This window comes from Cotesia glomerata, linkage group LG6 (genome assembly GCF_020080835.1).
Source record: "Cotesia glomerata isolate CgM1 linkage group LG6, MPM_Cglom_v2.3, whole genome shotgun sequence".
Taxonomy (NCBI): domain Eukaryota; kingdom Metazoa; phylum Arthropoda; class Insecta; order Hymenoptera; family Braconidae; genus Cotesia; species Cotesia glomerata.
This window is the reverse complement of record NC_058163.1, coordinates 23,606,458-23,629,889: the sequence shown is the minus strand read 5'-3', so window position 1 is coordinate 23,629,889 and position 23,432 is coordinate 23,606,458. Positions and strand designations below refer to the sequence as shown.

The following is a 23,432-nucleotide window of genomic DNA, read 5'->3' as shown; positions in this document are numbered from 1 at the left end:
AAATTTTAAATCGCTAATGTGCATTTAAAATTATACTTAAATTTTTTTAATGTCCATAAAATCAGACAATTAAAAAATTCCATTATAAATACTCTAATTATGTATTTAAGGATAAAAATAGGACGAGGTTACATTTATCTGGCAACATCTCTTTAAATATATATTTTTATTTATCTTGGAAATTATTTCAATAAAATCACTGTAATCGTTATCCAGAAGAAGAAAAAGAAGTCCGCGATTACGCGAAACACTAGATCGTTAATTCGTTAAAGCCATATTCAAAAATTCTACCAAGATTTATAATAATAAGGAAAACGTTACGTTTTAGTTTGATTAATTTGTTTGTTATACACACACTGATAGAAGGATTTATTTGTATTAAAAAAATATTTGTTAATAGTTAACAAATCATTTATTAGAGACCATTTTTTAGTATCAAACAAATATTTCTTAGTATTTAAAATGATTTGTTTGTATTTAATAAATCTGATATTCATTTATTAAATATTAATAAATCTTTTTAAATCCTAAGAAATATTTGTTAAGGACTAAAAAGTGGTCTCTAATAAATGATTTGTTAAATATTAACAAATATTTTTAACTATAAACAAATCCTTTTATCAGTGCAGAGAAAAAAGTATTGCTATTATCACAATACAGTATAGTGATGATCACGATCTCCGCATGACTATACTTTAGATGCGCAAATGCCCAATCTAGTGCACGGGAAAAAATTTCTGGGAAAATTTACGATACAACTATTGTAAAGCTGGACTATACTTTTATTACTATTAATTGTCAAATATTTTAGAAGAAAAAATACTATTTATTCATGAAAAATTACGATATTACTATTGTAAAAAGTAAGAGATGAAAATTTCCAGTGCTGCCTCTGTATCTTTCCAATAGAACTATAGCAAATTTTACAATAGTTGAATTGGAATGTCTTTCAATTAGTGTGAGTGATGGCCGTGACAGCGCTAAACTCCGAGTTTATGTAAATGTTAAATCGTACGGGTCTTAGTTTAGCTCGGATAGCGTAGAGGGAGAGTCTCTGGCTGTCAATACAGGGTTCTGGGTTCGACTCCCAGTTAACACGAAAATGTCGGTTTCTTTTTTCGATTACTATACAGGTACCAATTAGTCCAACCTTCTATCTCTCTCCCTCCCTAATATTTCTTTTAAAAAAACCAACTGTGAATTTTTACAATAGTTGAATTGTAAAGTTCTCAAACACATATTGTATAATTTGCTCTATAGTATCCGACTTTTTAAGACTCTTGCTAGTCTTATTTGTTGGATAAAATTTACAATAGTAGATCGTAAAAATTACTAAATGAGAAGTATAGTCCACCGTTACTATTTTATGTAGTAAAAATTACAATAGTAAAATAGTAAAAACTCCTTCAATTTTCTTTCCGTGTGGATCGTGATTATCACGATCCACACTGATAGAAGGATTTATTTGTATTAAAAAAATATTTGTTAATAGTTAACAAATCATTTATTAGAGACCATTTTTTAGTATCAAACAAATATTTCTTAGTATTTAAAATGATTTGTTTGTATTTAATAAATCAGATATTCATTTATTAAATATTAATAAATCTTTTTAAATACTAAGAAATATTTGTTGAGGACTAAAAAGTAGTCTCTAATAAATGATTTGTTAAATATTAACAAATATTTTTAACTATAAAAAAATCCTTCTATCAGTGCACATGGATTCGGATATCGAGTCTCTATATTGCTATGGTTTATAGATGATTAGTTGTCTTGAATTAAATATTAATTATATTTTATTGCAGGTTATTATTTTTTTAGTATATTATTGCTATTAACATAAATACAAATTCCTTTTGTAGCTTGATTAGTTATAAATTTTTGTGTAGATTATGACAGTCAAAAATTGAGTTAGGTTTAAAAATGTTTAAATAATGACTTACAGCAGTACTGTTGGAATTTATCTCATATGACTTTTTTTTTTATTTTTACAAATATTATTATTATTAGTCTAGAAATTTGTATTATCGAAGGATTCATTTAAAAGAGGCAAATATTTTTATCATAAGAAAAAAATTTTTAATGGAATTTTTACTCCTTTATTACGTTGCATATTTCATACAATAACATATTTTTGTATAAAACAGTATGGGATCAAATCATTTATGCTAAAAAAGACTTTTATGAAAACAAAAATTTTATTTATTTAATACAATATATAATGTACATTGTTTTTCCTTATCAACGCAGTAGAATTATATACAATAATCACGCACAGAAAGAATGGTTCACTTGAACCAAGAAAATATTTTTCTTGCTAATTATTTTCTTGGGCGAAAAACAATTTTTTTTTTGACACAAGAAACCACTTATCCCAACAAAATTAATTCTCTTGCTTCAAGAAATACGTATCTTGATCCAAGACAATTTATTTGAATCAAGAAAATTTTCTTGTTTAGAGAAAATTTTTTTCTTGCTCCAAAAAATTAAGTTCTTGACAGAAGTAAATTTTCTTGTCGTGAGAAAATTTTTCTCTTGCTCCAAAAAATTAAATATCTCGATAATAAATTTCCATTAATATTTTTATTGACAAACATGTCAAATGGGAAGATCAAATAATATTGAACCATTTTCTTTCATTCAATATGTACAATTGCGTGCTAAAATAATCTAAAATGGGTATCAAATATTCAAGAGAAAAATTTTCTCAGTGAGAAAATTTTTTTCTCAGCTGAAGTAGGTGGCGCTGCTTCCCTAAAGTATCTAAAAATCTTGATCCAATATAAAAATTTATTGTATCAAGTATTTATAATAATTTGAATTAAGAAAAATGACTTCCACCAAGAATAGAATTTCAAGAAAAATTTTTACTTCGGCCAAGACAACTTCGGTCTTCCTTCGGGCACCCGAAAATTTACTTGAGCCAAGAATTTTATTCTCCAGTCAAGAAATCTTTTCTTCTGTGCGGACACAGCATTAACACAGTTAACATAGGAAGATTTATTTCTTTACTAGCCTTCAAAAATCGACACGTTTTTCAAGATTTCACTCGAGTAATGTATCAACAACCAATCATCTATATCGCTTTTATTATTAATTCACTAATTTATGTAATTACCACTATTTCATCACCAAAATTGTAAACAAATCCACTCGTAAGTTTCAGACTTGGTTATGCGTGGTGGCGCTGAAGGCGTCGTGGATCGTGATAATCACGATCCGTTTCGCCGTAGTAAGGAAACGTTTCTTTATGATCACAATACGTTTTGACATATTCACACACCACGGCAAGTGAATATAAGAATCCGAAGTATTGAGTATATCAGGTTATAATATTGTGAAAATGACAATACTGTTTTGAGCTAATCACAATACTACGTTCACGATCCACTGGATCGCTACAATAGAAATACTTTTTTCTCCGTGTACTGTTTGGTTATACAAAAACTGATCCGCGTAATTAAAAAAATTTTTATCTGTCAGTATAACCTTTAAAAATGCCATTCGGTAGCCGAAATTGAAGTAGATTTCATTTAATTACTTATTAATCAAAATTACAATTAGATTTTAACCTATGATTACTAGAACGACTTATCAATATCATAATTATTGAATCAAAATTATGATGACGCTGTTATACAGCTAAAAAATTATAGGAAAAACTTATCAATATCGTGATAATTATATCGACACCATAATTATGCAGTTATATAGCAAGAAAACGGCTGCTACAGTAAAATTTCATTAAATATCTTCAGACGAATAGGTTATTTTCAGCCTAGGAAAATAAAATTTCATGAAAATTAAACGTTTAATGGGCTTTAAAATGCAATTTACAAAAATTTGATAAGTTATTTCATTAAAAAGTTATCCGCGAAAGAAACTGCCAAAATATGAATTTTTACAATTTTGAAACCCTGTAATTTCTGAACTACTTAACCGATTAAGCTCATCTTTGAACTTGACCTTGATATTCGTCTAAATATTAAGTATGTTAAGTTTGGTGAAGATTCATTATGAATTAGAGACGCTATCGCCGTGACAAGCCGCGTTATATCGTATATATAAATACATACATTTATAAACTTTTGAACTAAATATATTTTCTGAATCAGCTCGACAAACTGAGTCAGAAAATTGTTAAATTTTTTAAAAGTTGCGCCATGAGGACGGCTGCAATAGTTAGATTTTTATGAAATTTACTAAAAATTACTAAAGTATTATAAATAATTTTCAATTGAAAATTTATTTACAAACAATCAATCATACTCACTGGAAATTATCGACAGTTTTATCGTAAACAAGAAACATAATTTAATATTTTAATCACATAATTTCAGGAGCTAAAATTAATAGAATATTTTCCACGGCAATAAAAAACAAGCGATTAATAATTTTTTAATTAAAAATAATAATAATAAAGATAAATAAATAAATAAATAGAGAAGTTGGAGGCTCTAGTATATAGGAAGCATTAGCAAGGTGAAAATAATTAAAGGAAAAAATAGATTCAATCACCCGTGGTTTATTAAGGATATTTGTACCATAAAATTTAATAATGCGGTTTTTCCAACGAACAAACAATTACTATATTTATTATATTATTACTCCGTAATTACCATTTTTCAATATTCATAATAAATCATAAAAAAAATTTTCGCTTTAATTCCATTGTTCTTGCTAGTAAAGAACTCCATTAATTACCCAATTATGTAAACAAAAATTATTAAAAGCAAATAAGAGGACATTGATGACTTCAAAGATTGATTAATTATTTTTTTTACCTGTAAGTAAAGATTTCCAAGCTTCCGGCTTCTGGTTATATTAAGTGTAGCAGTCTATTAAATATTGAGTATTAATATTAATGTTATTTTTTTTTATATTAATAATATATAGACCGGAAGAACCTTGGGATATTGTCGTTGGCGATAAGTGATTAGGTGATTACATTTAATTCAAGTACATGTCCTAAGGCATATACGATATACCTTTTATTATATTTGTTGAATCATTGTAATGTCTCTATCCAGTCGAGGTTACATTGCCATCTCTGTTGGGAATGATTCGCAATTACTTCAGACGTATGATCGGCTAGTAGCTTATGTTTTATGACAAACACCTTTTATTTATTTCATCACTTTTTTAACTCTCTTTCTTTTTCAGAATTTTTTTACAGCAGTTAATGAATAAATAAAAAAATTATTTAAATGCTTTTAGGGTATTTTTATTATAAAATTAATTTTTTTTAGTTAAATTTGGTATCATTAGAAAGGTTTTGATCTTAATTTCAACTATTTTAAGGTTTTATATGATAGTTAGTTTATAATGATAAGTTTTTGGAGTAATTATGGATAGATTCAAATTTTGCGCTAGGTAAAATTTGGTTATTTATTTATTTTTTGGATATGTGAATGTAATTATATGTCAAATATTAATTTTTATAATTAACAAAATTTTTGTTATGGATAAATTTTTAGTATAAAATAAGTTTTTGAGTAATTTTAAGAAAAATTAAAATTTTAGACAGTACAATTTTGAAAATATTTAATTTAGAATTTTTTTAAGGGATAAAATATTGTTTTATATAAAATTGTAATTGAGAAATATTTTTTTTGACTAAACTAATATTAAATAAGTATTAGATTTAAAAAAAAAGAGTTTGGTTTGTAATTACAAAAAATTTTTGTGTATTGTTAATAAATAAATAGAATATTATGATTATTAAAATAAAATTTTGAAGAAATTTTTTAAGAATTTTTGAAACAAAAAAATTTATTTTAAAAATTCTATATGGAAAAATTTATAAAAAAATATGAATATATTTTTTTGGAATTAATTAAATTTTTTAAAATGAAATTTAGAAATATTTGATAATTTTAATGAATTTTAAATAATGCATCAAATTAAAAGACTTTTGATAAATTAAAAAATTTTTATAACAATTAAATTATTATTAAAAAAAAAAATTAGTTAAAAAATTTCACTAATAGAAATTGGAAAAAAAAAAATTATGTGTTTATTGTTTTAAATTATAATTTATTTGTTTTAAAAAGTCTTTTGAAATTAGTGTTATAATTTTTGAACAAATAAATAACTAAAAAAAATATTTATACATAAAATCCTACATGAAGAAATCATAAAAAACTTTATGCAAATTTTCTAAAATAATTTATCCAACTCATATAGAATCTATAATTTAAATAAAGTCCAAAAATTTTTGACTTTTGTCTAATTTTAATCTAACAAAACTTTCAAAAATATTCATGGCTAATGAATAAGACATAGCAAGAGAGATAAGAAGCTATAAGAAGCAATATAACTTACACGCTATATAATATTTAGCGCGCTATAGTATGTGCGATAAAACTGTACATCTAAGCTTCTAAATTCTAAAATAAGCGATTAAAGAATCAATTCTCTTATTGATAAGAAAATTCTTAATAAATTCCGATGGTAAATAAGTTTGTTTATTTTTGAAGAAATTTTTCTCAAAAGTATACTTTAGTAATTTAAATACAGTACAAGTACTTTCTACAATTTAACCACTCAGTTTTACAAAAAAAGCTTCCAAATATTTCTTTTTTTTCTAATTCGCTGCCATAAGCGCTTGAATATTAATATAAATTTCAAAAATAGTGAAAATGGCTCTTGGAGTGTTTGGAAGTGCTTTAAAAACATTAAAAAGCCCAAAAATAACCTTCATAGTAGGTCTGGCAGTTGCGATTGGTGTTGTGTATACATGCGTCTCTCCCTGGCTTCATGAAGGTAATTTTGTAGGTTAAAATAGTTATAATTACAGTAATAATAATTTATAATTTAAATATATTTTAGATAATTCAAAAAATCCGCGCAAAGTTTCAAAGCGATCATCACTAAGTTCTCCGGTGAAAGTACGCGTGAAAAAACGAAAGATTATAAAATTAGTTCCTGAGTTAACAGAGTTAAGTCAAAAAAATGAAGATATGTCTACGGAATTTTCGTCCTTTAGATTTAGATCCGATGTTTCTCAATTGCAAAATAATATTATTTACGCGACAACTTTGAAATCGAAGGGAACTCAAACTGATTTTCCCAATTTGGTCAATGCAATTGATAACAACAACAACAACAACAACAATAATTATAATTATAATAATATAAATGATTTGCACAGTTCGATAGAATATAAAGAGATTATAAAAAATGATCCGCCGAAAATCGGTGTTACGATTAAGAAAAAAATTGTTAAACCTCCGCGCAAGCATCCACCTTCTCAAACAAAAGCGCAATTATCCTTTTTAATGAATGGTGATGATAAAATTAATAATAATTATGATTTGAAGGGTAAATTTTACAATTCACTGTACCCAGAAGTTGAAATAATTCATTGTGAAGATTCAAAATCGTTCAAATCGGTGCTAGACCGAAAAGATGGCGACCGTAAAGAAGAAAATTTATCAAAAACTCCGGAAAAAAAATTAAGTTACCTAGAATTGACAAATTCAGTAGAAATTGAAAGTAAAAAGCCAAAACTTGCGACGAGTTTCATAAAAAAGTGTCGGCGAATGTTAAATTTCAATGATTTCGATTTGAATATTGAGAGTGAGAGGAAAAGTCCATTGAAATGTTGGTCCTCAATTACATCAGCTTTAGGAAGCCAACCAGCCGGTCACTCAACTTTGATCGACATCAATTTGTCTGGAGTAGCAGCTGGAGGTCAAGATGAAGACTATAATTCACCAAAACGACTAAAATCGAGTGAAAAGAAGATTAATTTTGATTCGGTTGTTAAAAGTAAAAATCTTGTCGTGGAAATGAACTCAAAAGAACGTCCAGAGTCTAGAATTATTGATGATGATGATGATGATTTTTGTCAGTATTGCAAAGATGCTGATTTTTACAGTGATTTATCGGTGGATAAAAATAAAAATTATTCCAGCAAAGAGTCTAGCCGTATTACGGGATTCGGCAAAGATTTGCATCAGTTTTTGAGAGATGTGAAATCGATCTTTAAAATTCAAGATAATTATCATAATTCCGAGGATAATGATAATACTGGTTGGGTTAAAATGTCGGCGTTAAGAAGAAATACGAGTGTCACTTTGTTTAATAAAATTAATCATAATAAAGGATGTTATAGTTTTATTTAAATTTAAATTTAAATTAATTGTAAGGAAGAAAATTGTTTAGATTAGATTTTTTTTTGTAATTATTTGTATTGTAATTTATTTATTTATTGTTGAAGTTATAGGAAACTGTTGTTTTATTTATAATTTGTCAATTGTAAATTAATGCGGGTGATTATTCGATCAAGTAATCACATTTAATTAGCATTTTATTTTTTTTTTTTTTAACTACTTGAGTAATTACCACTACTTTAATTAGTTATTGGAAATAAATGGATAGGTATTAGTATTAGTATTAAGTGTTAGTTTTTGAAAATTTTTTTGTAACCGAATGAAAAGAAATAATGATGATATTGTTCTAAAACAACCTCGAGACATAAAAATCGATAAAATAAAGGACTTAATAATGAACAATTAATCATTTAAATGAATGAGCTTGATCAACCTTTATCTAAATATATTTTTATTCAAGGTTTTCGTGGTTTCAATATTATTTTTGCCTGGTTCAGAAGCTAAATTGTCAAGGTCATCAATAAATTGGGTCTTTTCGAGACATGTATGTGAAGCTCATACTCAATAAATTCATTTTAGTATGAATAACATCAGATTTGAATAGGTTGACTTTTACCGGCTATTTTGCAGTAACATATCGTCGGCGATAACGCGATATTGTAAGTATAAAAACCCAGGCTTTTTTTTTATTTATTGGAAATTATTTTTATTTATTTCGTAATCGGAATTGGATTTATTTGTATAATATAAGCGTTGTAATGTGTGACTTGAGATGATCTATTATTAAATAGTTAGAAGTTATAATAGTTTACTTAAAGAAAATCAAGTAGAAAATTGAAGTTGAAAATTTTCAAATGCTCTTAAGTACTCAAAAAAGTGAATTATGTTGTTTATTAGTTTATTGGAGTGGAAGAAATTTTATTTAGGCTTAAAGAATTTTTTTTAAACTATGAAGCTTATTCTTGAAAATTGTCAAGTTACGTGAAAAAAAAAATCCTGGTAAAATTTAAGAAGAATCTAACGAATAGTTTTACACCTGTAAAATTTAATTTTTGCATTATAAAAAATTATAACGTGAAAATGTAAATTTTATAGGAAAAAAATGTAAATTTACCATGTGAAAAAAATTTTTAGTTTAAAAGAAAAATAATTTAAATTTAGGACACGGAAAAAATGTAAATTTTGTGTGGAAAAAAATGTAAATTTAGCTTGTGGAAAAAAATTTTTAATTTTAAAGAAAAATAATGTAAATTTAGGGCCCGGAAAAAATTTTTAATTTACATGGAAAAAATGTAAATTTAGCATGTGGAAAAAAATTTAAATTTAGCGGATAAAAAAATCTTTAAATTTACTAAAAAATATTGTAAATTTAGGACATGGAAAAAAATGTTACATTTACATGGAAAAAATGTAAATTTAGCATGTGAAAAAAATTTTTAATTCAAAAGAAAAATAATGTAAATTTAGGATGCGAAAAAAATGTTAAATTTACATGGAAAGAATGTAAATTTAGGATGTGGAAAAAATTTAAATTTAGCAGATGAAAAATCTTTTAATTTACTAAAAAAAAAATAATGTAACTTTAGGACATGGAAAAAAGGTTAAATTTACACGGAAGAAATGTAAATTTGATGTTCGAAAATTTGTAAATTTTACATTGAAAAAATGCATTATATAAATCTTTATAAAAATATATATGGTCAAAACTCTCCTATAATTTACATAAAATTTTTTAAAATCTATTCCTGAAAATTAAAAAATATAATTTTTATAAATCCATTCGTGTAAATTTAACAATTTTTCTTCGTAAATATAACATTACTCAACAAGGAATTTTCACATAACCATTTCTCTCGTTTATAATTCTCTACTTATAATTTATTCCCTGGAATGGATAACAACAACCAAGAACACAAATAACATCATAAAATTCAACAGTTCAAGATACTTAAAATGACGCAAGATCTGCAACCGACTCCCAATATAAAATTAAACTTGTTTACAATGAATTCCCTAAATAAAATTTAAAAATTAACTCTATTATCCAAATCATATGTAAAGTAAGCAAGACGTTAAATCCAAGATGTTTTTCCATTGACGTAAAATTTCAAAATTTACCGAACATTCACAATTTACCTCATTACATATTTTCTAAATAAATTAAAATTTTATCTATCAAGCACTTAAATTAAGATAAAAAAATACTACTCAAATATTTCTTCTCATCTTCTTTCGTTTATTTCCTGCTACCCGGAATTTTTACGAATTCGAAGTTTCCCCAGCACTTGTCTAAAATATTCCCAAGCCCACAAACCTGCTCGAGGTTCCCTTCGCTTGAAAAAACCCACTAAAATTTACTGTGACAGTCCTCGGAAATAAAACTAACGATTAAAATGTCACGGATGTGTATTTAATTACAGTTATGCATTATTAGACATGTGCACTAGGCATTAATATTCGCGAAATAAAAAAACTAAAAAGCAATGAAACACTTGATGACGCATTTAACAAATATATATAGATATATAGATATATAGATATATAGATATATAACGCGCTGAGGTAGGTCGTTGCAGTCTGACCGGTTACCGGTTATCTTATTCCGAAGAACTCGATCTTACATGCATGTATGTACATATTATAAATTTATAAAAATTTAATGACGTATTTAACTAATAGTATTTGTCATCATCGCCAACAAGGTCACACACACACACACACACACTAAGTAACACACCCCGTGTCTTAAATCTTAATTAATTAATTTGGTATTTGTCATCGCTCATCGCGGTAATGACCATCGGATAAAATCTAAGCTGAATTTTCCTCAATTAAAAATTATTTTACCACTCGATCGTCAATAAAATATTACGTAACAATAAGACTATTAAATGCTACCAATAATTAAGATGATAATTAAGCTTTTTTGTGCCTGTAATTAGTAGCAAGACTGCTTTAAATGATCTAATGATTTAATAAGTTTGATTATTTTCATACCGCCGGGTTTTAAATTTCAAATTTAGATAATTTTTTTCCTCTTATACGGCAACTTTTTGTCTAGAGCAGCTTTTAAAAATAATTTTATATTCGAATCGAGACTTTAACACGTTATTCAATACTTATTATCGAGGACACGAGCTAACACGCCTCTTTTCACGTGATAACTTTGGCCCTGCCTTCATTAGTATTTACCGGTACGGTGATATAATCACTTGGAAATTAAAATTATCCATAAAGATATACATACTTGCATATTTTTAAATCATAATCTAATAATATAATTCATTAATTTATTGGACTATTTTTTTTTATAATAAAACACGCAATTTAAAACCCTCAATTTTTTATGAAATTGAAGTAGCAGACACTTGACAATTTAAAAATAAAATAAGTGTAAGAAATTATTTTTAAAAAATTGCATTTATAATTTTTTGGAGCTTCTAAACTTGGATGGAATTTTTAAAATAAATTTTTCTTGCCGTAATTAACACAGAAAAAAATTTTACTTGAATCAAATAAATAAATAAAAATAATTTTGAAGAATTTCATCTTCTTAATTTGAGTAGAAAAATTTTTAAACTAAGAAATTTTTCTTGGTTTAAGTATACTTTATTTAGTTCAAGAATTTTTTATTTTGATTCAAGACAATAAAACTCTTCAAAATAAAGGTAGAAATAAAGAGTACCTTTTTTGGCCAGTTAACATTTGAATTAATTTATAAAAAATTATAATATTATAACTATATTTTTGTTGAGTTTTAAAAAATTCATATTAAAATAAATTGATTTTGTAATGTTTTATTATAACATAAATTCATTTCTATCATTTATTTGAATAATAAATGGCCATAAACGGTACAGTGGCCACAAACGGTACTTCTACACGCAGAAAAAAAATTTGTTAAGATAACCTAAGATATGATGTGGTAATAAATGAATTTCTAACATAGGAATAACAAATTATAAGTTAAAATAACAAAATTTAGGTTATAACAAAGTTATTGATATGTTATAACAACAAAACAGTTCCGTTACTATAGAAAAATCTTTAAGTTGATTCGACAAAATACTTTAGTTGGTATAACAAATTTTTTTGTCGAAACAGCAAAATTATGCTATTAAAATAACAAAGAGAATTTTTTGGAGTAACAAAGACTATTTGTTTAAGTAATTAAGAGAATAAATAATGTAAAAATATGCTATAACCAGCTATAGCTGATTTGGAAAATATTTTAGCAACAAATTAGTTTTGTTATTGCAACAAAATCATTTTGTAACAGCAACAAAGTCATTTTGTGACAGCAACAAAATGATTTCGTTAGGGCAACAAATTGATTTTGTGAATTAACAAATTCGTTTGTCAGAACAACTTAAAACATTTTGTTAATGCAACTAATGGATTTGTTGCTATAACTACACTCATTTGTTACCAGAACAAAATTTTCAGTTATTCCGTCTTTTGTTATTTAAACAAAATCGTTTTATGCGTGTACCCTATTTTCTTGGTTCAAGAATTTTTCTCTTGATTAAAGTTAATTTTTTTTTTCAGTATATCTATTTAAAAAATTATAAAAATTATCAGATGTCGCTCAATTTCAGTATTAGAATTTTTGGCGATTATAAAAATAACAAATTTTGTTACATATAATAGGCTAAAATTTTGCACGCTTCATAACGCGGAGCGGTAGATAGAACTTTACTCTTTACTCTCAACACGTCAAGGTCAAGTATTTTGAGGTCTTAAAATTCCTATCACGACCATACCGCACAGCTGCCTAATTTCAAAACACAGTAACTGACAATTTTAAGATTTTTAAAAATTTTTCTTATTAAAAAAAAAGTTTGCCCGCCAAATTGATAAAAAATTAGATTTATGAATAGAAAATACGTGAATATAAATATTAAAAAAAAAAAATACTTGAAATTAAGGTCTAAAAGTTGTAAGAAATGCAGTAATACTAAAAAAAATTAGGTATAAAAATTTTGCAGTTAGTGTTTTAAAATTGGGCAGCCGGCTGCACTTGTAGGATAATATGAGTGAATGTATATCAATAAAACACTAAATAATCCATTTCATATTTTATAAAAAATAATTTTATGTTGATACTTAAAAAAAAACTGTTTGAAAAAAATTTTACGCATGTTTGTATAGAATTTTTTGCATGTAATCATGATAACTCCTAAAAAAATAGATGAATCATGACCGGATTTTTTTTATTAGCTTCAGAATTACATAAACTGGGTTCGTATTAATAATGGCTGTATAATTCGGTCTCGTTTAGTTATTATTAATAAAAAAATTAGTCTTAAGTTACAACACGTGTGGACGATCTGTTATATATTTATTAGTGCGCTTGCACCCTATTTTTTTTATACTGCGAAATAATTAAATTTAAAATTAAAGCACAGTTTGCTTTTGGATTTTTCAAAATTTCGCCCGTTTAATCTTTAATAATTAGATTAATTTGTCATTTTATTTACTTGTAAATAAGATCAGTTTTAGCGAGAATATTCTTCGATAATATCTCGTACCACAATAAATTAATTTTTAATTATAATTGCTATTGAAATTGAAACATTAAAACTTTTTAAAAGTAAATGAAAACATAAAGATAATGTGTTAATTTAAAATTAAAAATTTTAATTATTGCATGATTAAAACTGTATATCGATCAAGTAATAAATCCACAACCAATTATGCAAGTCTGAGTATAATTATTAAAAATAGATTCATCATGGATTACTTGGCTTTGTATTTTGTTTTTTCGCATTTTTTTTTTTATTAAATTTATGTAATTGTTGCGTCGTTTATGGAAAAATCGAGAACTGCTTTTTAAAAAAATAAAATCTGTAAATTTACGACTGAATTTTTGTATAATATCTTCAGGCTGTAAATGCATTGGATTTTTATTAGTTTCTTCCTAAAAATAACAGAGTTTAATGTTTTTGTTGTTGTTGATGCTGTTGATGTTTAACCTGTATTTATTGTCACAAATTAAAAATAGTTAGCATATCTACTTAGAGACCATAAAATTTAATTTCTGTTGTATTGAAAAAAAAAAAAAATTTATTATGCAATTCCTGATAGTTAAGATATTCAAAGAAAAATTACATATCACATATATTTGAATATTTAATTGTAAACGACGCATACTTATAATTATTTTGCAACATTAACCGACTAATGTTATCATTCTATCAATGACAAAAAATTATTATATTATTATTATTTAAATTTATTTATGTTTTAAATAAGATTTAAAAAAAATTATGTGTTTAATTGATTGTATCTGAAGATATCTTTATACATTGTAATAATTAATCGGTAATAAATAATAAAGTAATTATTGCATTTATTATTATAATAACTGATATTAATAATAATTATATTTTTAATTATTAATTATTAAATATATTTATATATAATTTTTATAAAAATAAAATTTAATTTTAAATATTTTTTAATTTAAATTTTTGATGAAATAATATTATTATTATTATTGTTTAATAATTTTAAAAGAATGTTTAAAATATTATTTTTAATATTCTTTAAAAAATCATCTAAATACATTAAATTATTAATTAATAATAATTATTAATGATTAAACAGGAAGTATTATAATTTGACATAGTTTAAAAATTTTTCAAATATAAAAAAATTAAAAAAATATAAAAATTTTAATTTTATTATATTAATAATGATAACAATAGTCCTGATTAAAAATATTGATAAAAAAAAATATGTAAGGTAAAAGCCCCAATAGATGATCACGTACCAGTATATGATCACTCCATGTATTTGTATATCTATATTCATAAATATAGGTATACAAATACATGGAGTGATCATATACTGGTACATGATCATATATTGGGGCTTTTACCTTATACAAAAAAAAATTAAAATTATTGAAAAAATTTCAAATTTTATTATTTTTAATTTTTTTTCAATTAATATTTTTAAACGGAAAATAATAATAGTAATAATAATAATAATAATAATAATAATAATAATAATAATAATACGCTAATTTTTGAAAAATGTATTATTATTATTATTATTAAATTTCTTTAAAAAATTAAGAATTATTGTTTATTGTCATAATTTTGAATCAATAATAATAATAATAATAATAATAATAATAATAATAATAATAATAATAATAATAATAATAATAATAAATTTTCGAAAAAAAATGAGTGCAATTATTATTTGTATTATTATTATTATTAATTTTTGGTTTAAAAAAATTTTTTACTAAATTATAGATTTAATACTTGAATAAATTAAAATTATAAAGGTTGAAAAGTGATTTATTATTTTTATTAAAAAAGAAAAAGAAAAAATTTTTAATAGAATTTTTTCAGTATAATTATAAAAAATTTTTGATGTTTGATTTTCTATAAAAATTGTCCGAATTCAACGTCTATTAAATTTAATAAAAAATCCTATAACGTAGGTGTCAAAGAATTGTAATCAATGAAAAAAATTAATAATTATCAGAATAATAAGGGGTTAATAAAACATAAAATAATGTTAAAAAATTGATATTATGGATAGTTAGGACTTTCACTATTAGATCGTTTTATTGCGCATTGCTAATCCCTTCACCCTCAAGGTGACAATAAAATGGGTTACCATTGACGTAGTTAATATTTGTATCCCCCTCTCTTTTTTTCGCTTAAATTCTGCATTCAGTTGTCGTATGTGTTCTATCTAACTGCTAACGTTAATAATAATAATAATAATAATAATAATAATAATAATAATAATAATAATAATAATAATAATAATAATAATAATAATAGTAATAATAATAATAATAATAATAATAATTACTCATTAACCTGACGCAGGAAATTTTCACAAGATCGATGCATTGACTCAAATCATGTAATGTCAATATCATTGAGCAAAAAAAACATTACCACGAAAGAATGTGATGGTGACGGAAAAAGTACAAAAAAAAAAAATAAAATATACTGCGATGAGTGTCGGGATTTCCCGAGACTGAGTTATAGAAGCGAAGGAAGACAAAGAAGAGAATGAAATTTCTTTGTAATCTCATTGAATTGAGGATAATTTTTTTTTTACTAAGTTTTTTCTTTTTCTTTTTAAAAATTAAATAGAATTACGCGATATTGTTTAATTAAAAAATCTAACGCGGACTGAGCAGATTTAGAAATCAATTAAATAATCGAATGTTAATTTCTGATGAAATGATGTTATATAATTTAATATTTTTATAAAATTTATATATCTCAGATAATAATTTTGCAACAATTGGCAATAGTTATATAATTTAGAATTAGAAGGGTGAATGGGACTAATTTAATTTGTATATTAATTTTGCATTTGCTCATTTTAATGTCCTATTTAAATCAAATATTTCGATTATAATTTATTGACAGTTTATCACTTATCCGCCTCTAGGTCTTATTTTATACTATTTACATACAGTATCACAATCTTTGCTGTCAATTGGCTGAGCCATCAGACTATTTTATTATTTTTAATTTTAATAATTTCAATTAATAAGTTAACTATTGAAAGACAATTTAAATAAATCTTGGTACTAAAAAAATGCATGGAAAAAATTCAATTTTTCCAGTGTTAAAATAATAATAATATATTTGGTGTTTGAAATTTCATTATTATTATTATCTATATTATCAAGAGAATAAGAATAATTTTGTATCCTGGATAGTCATATGATAAAATCGATTTTTTTAGTGAAATTTAGTGCCATTGCAAAGGTCTTGACTTTAATTTGTGCCTTCTCAAGGTTTCAGTGATAGTTAATTTATAATGATAAATATTGAAGCTGCATTTGAAAATGCTCTATCTCTAGCTTAATAATTAAGAAACGACCTTGTATCTTGTAAAATATTGACATTTTTAAAGATATAAGCTCATCCCGATGTTATACTCATCAAGACCTTTCATTTGAGTACCCACATCAATTTTTCATATATTTATATATATTATATATATGTATATATGAAAAATATATCAAAAATGCAAGCGGGTACTCAAATGAAAGCTCTTGATGAGTGTAACATCGCTATGAGCTTATATCTTTAAAAATGTCAATAATTAAGAAATTATGTTGTATTTTGTCAACTTTTATTTTTAAAGATATAAGCTCATCTCGATGTTACCCTCATCAAGACCTTTAATTTGAGTACCCACATCAATTTTTCATATATTTTATATATTTATATATAATATATATGTATATATGAAAAATATATCAAAAATGCAAGTGGGTACTCAAATGAAAGCTCTTGAAGCGTGTAACATCAGGATGAGCTTATATCTTTAAAAATGTCAATAATTAAAAAAGTACAGTGCAATTTAACAAAAATCATTATTTAATTAAGCAAAATTTTATTTATTTATAATCCAAAATTTTCGGCAGTCACATAGTGACTGTAGGTTGTTAGTTATTATTATTATTATTATTTTTAAGACATTTGTATTTTTTACTTTAAATAATAATAATACTTTTTCCAGTATAATAATTTATAAAATTATTAAAATTCAAATAAACCGACCCAGTAATATCAATAAATATTAATAAAAAAAATTGAATATTGATGATCATAAAATAATAGTAATTGATTAAAAATAAAATACCAATGCCTAGAATCTAGATCCATAAAAAAATAATGATAACCATCTACATAACTTGACACAAGGCAAGGTCATGAAATACACTTAGTATCCACGTCTTGTCGTTCGTGTTATGTCACAGTCAGTTTGTAATTTAATTACCAATTAACAATCTACTTATCAACACTTAACATTGTCAAGATTGCCATCTAAAAGACGGATATGGAAAAAATCAAGGAAGCACCGAGTCATTGCCCTTTCTTCTCTAAACAAAAATAATAATGAATAATGAATTGTGCTTATATTGATTGATGATCTCAATGCTGGATCAATAATTATAATTCTTGATATTAAGTCTTTGGCTCATTGTCAGATGTATGTGTAAATATTATTATTATTATATTACCTCTTACTTGACTTCACAGAAAAATATTGTCCCTAGTAAAGAGATTATGGTGATGATTCCGTGGGATTACTTTTTATTTCTAGGAGTATATTTATCAGAATTTCTATTTCCAACACGGATATGTCTTCAGGGTGCTATTCACTTAAGCCATCAACTCTCAGCTTTATTTTATCGCTCTCGTGAGAACAAAAATTTTATTTTTTTAATATTTATAAATTTTAATTTTTTTTAAAATTATTTTTAAGAATTTTTGTACTGAAAAAAAAGAGAAAAAAAATTGAATAAAAAAAAAATTTCTCAATTAAATTAAAAAAAAAATTTAGCGTTATTTTATCGCTCCCGTAAGGTCAAAAATTATATTTTTTTAATGATTATAAATTTTAATTTTTTTTTTTTATATTTTTAAGAATTTTTGTATTGAAAAAAAAAAGAAAAAAAAATTAAATAAAAAAAAAATTTCTCAATTAAATTAAAAAAAAAAAAAATTAGCTTTATTTTATCGATTCTGTGTGGTCAAAAATTATATTTTTCTAATATTTATAAATTTTAATTTTTTTTTTAAATATTTTAAAGAATTTTTGTATTGAAAAAAAAAAGAGAAAAAAAATTAAATAAAAAAAAAATTTATCGATTTAAAAAAAAAAAATTAGCTTTATTTTATCGTTTTCGTGAGGTCAAAAATGATATTTTTTTAATATTTATAAATTTTAATTTTTTTTAAAAACATTTTAAAGAATTTTTGTAGTGAAAAAAGAAAAAAAAATTTCTCGATAAAATTTTTTTTTTATTTAAAAATCAAGAAAGGAAATTTTCTAAAAATAATTTTTTTGATTCAAGTTAAATTTATTTTTTCTGTATGGTGAAATGTTTTGTTTCTTACGAATATAAATTATTTTTTCAGCACGAGCTGTTGATGGCTGTTGCGAAAAAAGGCGCTTGTTAATCGCGGCACGTTTATAGAAAATAATTACAACAAGATGCTAAAATATAATTATGAGAATAAATAATATTGTTTACTTGTTACAGATAAGGTTTTTATCCTTAGAGTTAATGGCTCGGTGACTGATTTGCTGGATTTACAAGACTGACACTGGCTGTCAAGGCACGTCATAAGAAAGAAGGTTACACTTATCACGGAAGCAGTTATAATATTATTATTTTAAGTTACTCTTATTGTCGGAAGTACTCAACCTACGATCAGAATTAAACTTTTTTTTTTTATTTTCAATTTTCAATCTTCGGGACTTTTGAATGCTAACAAGACGTCCGCGTGATTTCGTAAAATTTCTATGTACGATAGAATAGAATTAAAAGTTCGATTTGTACTTGAGTTACTCTTTTTATTACAATCACTTTTTTAAATGTAATTATCATAATTATATTGATTAATCTTTTAACTGTATAAATATCTAAGCTGTAATTATCCGTTTAATTGTTGGTGAGAAAAAACAAATTATTATAGACAGTGATGATGGTAATAATAATAATGATTGTTGTTATGATTTATGATAAGTGTAATTTAATATTTATAATTTACGAGAGTGGATTGATAGATTTTTATAAGAAGTTTATGTGTTAAGTTGTAGATGTTTAACTGGAGAAGCTAATTGGGTGAAGTGAAGAAAAAAATAAATATTAAAATAAGAACTCACGAACAATCAGTCGTGCATATCGACACTGACCCATTCGTTGGTTATTATTGCGTAAAATTATACTCATTGTTTTTTAGATTTAAGTGTGTGGATTATTAACGTGGTCATTGGGTTTATTGTAGTTTTTACTATTTTATAATTCTTGTGGTTTATGACTCATTAATTCATTCACTGTTACTTATTATTATTATTATAAGTTTAAATTAAAATTTTTAATTTTCGAACCAATTTTTTTATTGAATATTATTTGTTTTTTATAATTATTTAATCAAATATTGGTTTAGAAAATTGAAGATTATTTCAGGGTTTAATTTCGACTTATTTATATTATTAAAAAAATAAGCAAAATTTTGTGGCCAGTGTATTTATATAATAAAATGGGTTTTTATGGTTAAATTTGGTATCATTAGAAAGGTCTTAAATTTGTGCCTTTTCAAGGTTTTATATCATTCTCATCGATAGTCAATTTATGGTGATAAGTATTGAGGCTAAATTCGAAAATTCTCTATCTCTAGATACATAATTAAGAAATGACCTTGTATCTTGTGAACTAATGAGATTTTTAAAGATATAAGCTCATCCTGATGTTACACTCATCAAGACCTTTCATTTGAGTACCCACATGCATTTTTGATATATTTTTCATATATACATATATATATATAATATAAATAAATATATAAAATATATGAAAAATTGATGTGGGTACTCAAATAGAAGCTCTTGATGAGTGTAACATTGAGATGAGCTTATATCTTTAAAAATGTCACTAATTAAGAACTGACATTGCTATCTTGTCAACTAATGATATTTTTAAAGATATAAGCTCACCTTGATGTTACACTCATCGAGACCTTTCATTTGAGTACCCACATCATTTTTTCATATATTAATATATATTATATATATTTATATATGAAAAATATATCAAAAATGCATGTGGGTACTCAAATGAAAGCTTTTGATGAGAGTAACTTCGGAATGAGCTTATATCTATAAAAATATCATAAGTTGAGAAAGTAAAATATAATTTCTTAATTATTGATATTTTTAAAGATATAAGCTCATCCCGATGTTACACTCATCGAGACCTTTCATTTGAGTACCCACATCAATTTTTCATATATTTATATATATTATATATATGTATATATGAAAAATATATCAAAAATGCATGTGGGTACTCAAATGAAAGCTCTTGATAAGTATAACATCAGGATGAGCTTATATCTTAAAAAATGTCAGTAATGAAGAAATGACCTTGTATCTTGTGAACTATTGACATTTTTAAAGATATAAGCTCATTCCGATGTTACACACATCGAGACCTTTTATTTGAATACCCACATCAATTTTTCATATATTTATATACTTGATATATATTATATATATGTATATATGAAAAATATATCAAAAATGCATGTGAGTACTCAAAGGAAAGCTCTTGTTTAGTGTAACATCGGAATGAGATTATATCTTTAAAAACGTCAATTGTTCAAAAAGTACAGTGTAATTTAATAATAGTCATTATTTAATAAGGCAAAATTTCATTTATTTCTAGTTCACAAGTCCCGGCAGTCACATAGTGACTGCAAGGTTGCTAGTAACAAATATTAATTAAACTAACAATAATAATAATAGTTTAGAAAATTTCCTAAGACGTTAAATTTACGTCTAATAAAATTTATCTTGCTTTCAATGAATTTAATCTATTTGTAAAAATAATAATGATGATTATTATCAATACTGCGGTAAACAATTCATAAAAATTTAAATTTTAATACCGTAAAATCTACAACTGAAGACTTAAATAAAAATAAACTTGTTGTTATTAAATTCTAAATATTTGCTACCAACTAACGATCTTCTTCAATAATATGGTAAACAAAAACATTAAATTGATATTTTCATCGCGGAAAAATTTAGCGACCTACTGAAATAAAACTTGTTTTTTTATTAGAAGGTTCGACGACACAGCTAATAAATAAATAAATAAATAAGTAAGTAAATAATTATGATAATAAATAAAAATAATAATAAATAGCAACAGAGAAATCAATCGATACGCCGGTATCCCCTTGAATAATTATTAAAATAAAAACACTCTCAACAGGATTGACAGAGTGTGTTCACGTGCCATTGGCACGCTATTGTGATCACATCAATCCTGGAGATATTATATTATTATATGCGATTTGATAACTAAACGGACTAAGAGAACATAGAGCACGATGAAGAAAATTTTACTATACAAATAATAACTGATTAAATCGATAAATTATCCTAACATATTTAATTATTATAATGACACATTTAACTATAAAGAGTGTCCCTGAAAGTGTAAGTGATAACGGTAGTTAGAGATTACGGTTTCATGGTAAGGCGCATTGATGATGATTTTATTGAATTAAAGATATATAAATCCTAGTTATAAGTCTTAATGATTATCATAATCGAGCCCCTCGCGTTTATTTAATCACTCTATTTATATTTGTATGTGTACTGAAAGAATTCAATATCTTCAAGGTTTATCATCGACTAATATAATCGATTTGCATTGAGGAAATAATCACTACAAAGTAACAACGATTTCATTGCATAACTACTCTTGAGATCGTGATATCTGTTCTTTGCGTTTAATTATAATATAACCTGGTAAGGACATTCGCATTTACCATTTTACATTATTATATTGTTGTAGGCAATTTTTGTTCCGGTTTTATATTATTATTATTTTAATTTATTAAAAATTTTTTCATTTCAATGAATAATAAAAATAATAATGATAATAATAATAAATATGATGTTTGAAATTTCGTTATTATTATTATCTATATTATTGAGAGAATAAGAAAAATTTTGTCTTCAGGATAGCCATATGATAAAATAAATTTTTATGGTTAAATTTGGTACCGTTGGAAAAGTCTTGACCTGGAGTTGTGCCTTTTCATAGTTTCATATCTTTCTCACCAATAGTCAATTTATCATGATAAGTATTTAGGCTGCATTTGAAAATAATCTATCTCTAGATACATAATTGAGAAACTACCTTGTATCTCGTGTACTGTTGACATTTTTAAAGATATAAGCTCATCCTGATATTACACTCATCGAGACCTTTCATTTGAGTACCCACATCAATTTTTCATATATTTATGTATATTACATATATGTATATATGAAAAATATATCAAAATGCATGTGGGTACTCAAATGAAAGCTCTTGATGAGTGTAACATCAAGATGAGCTTATATCTTTAAAAATGTCATTAATTAAGAAATGACATTGTATTTTGTTAACTATTGACATTTTTAAAGATATAAGCTCATCCCGACATTACACTTATCGAGACCTTTCATTTGAGTACCCACATCAATTTTTCATATATTTATATATATATATATATATATGTATATATGAAAAATATATCAGAAATGCATGTGGGTATTCAAATGAAAGCTCTTGATGAGTATAACATCGGGATGAGCTTATATCTTTAAAAACGTCAATATTTAAGAAAGTACAGTGCAATTTAACAAATATCTTGTGAACTATTGACATTTTTAAAGATATAAGCTCATCCCGATGTTACACTCATCAAGACCTTTTATTTAAGTACCCACATCAATTTTTCATAT

General features: G+C 24.6%; 1 protein-coding gene across 1 annotated transcript; it reads left to right on the top strand.

Moving 5' to 3' along the window:
* The first annotated feature begins 6,560 nt into the window (after window positions 1-6,560).
* LOC123267537 (hybrid signal transduction histidine kinase H-like) lies at window positions 6,561-8,159 on the top strand. The gene is made up of 2 exons (XM_044732208.1): window positions 6,561-6,768; window positions 6,835-8,159. The coding sequence occupies exons 1-2, from the start codon at window positions 6,645-6,647 to the stop codon at window positions 8,130-8,132; spliced, it is 1,422 nt and encodes a 473-aa protein (XP_044588143.1). The 5' UTR covers window positions 6,561-6,644; the 3' UTR covers window positions 8,133-8,159.
* The last annotated feature ends 15,273 nt before the right edge of the window (window positions 8,160-23,432 follow it).

What these genes read in the sequence shown, in the direction of transcription:
- LOC123267537 (XM_044732208.1), top strand. Translation starts at nt 6,645, where the DNA reads ATGGCTCTTGGAGTGTTTGGAAGTGCTTTAAAAACATTAAAAAGCCCA. An exon ending in CTCTCCCTGGCTTCATGAAG is followed by an intron (nt 6,769 to 6,834) that starts GTAATTTTGTAG and finishes AATATATTTTAG; the next exon opens with ATAATTCAAAAAATCCGCGC.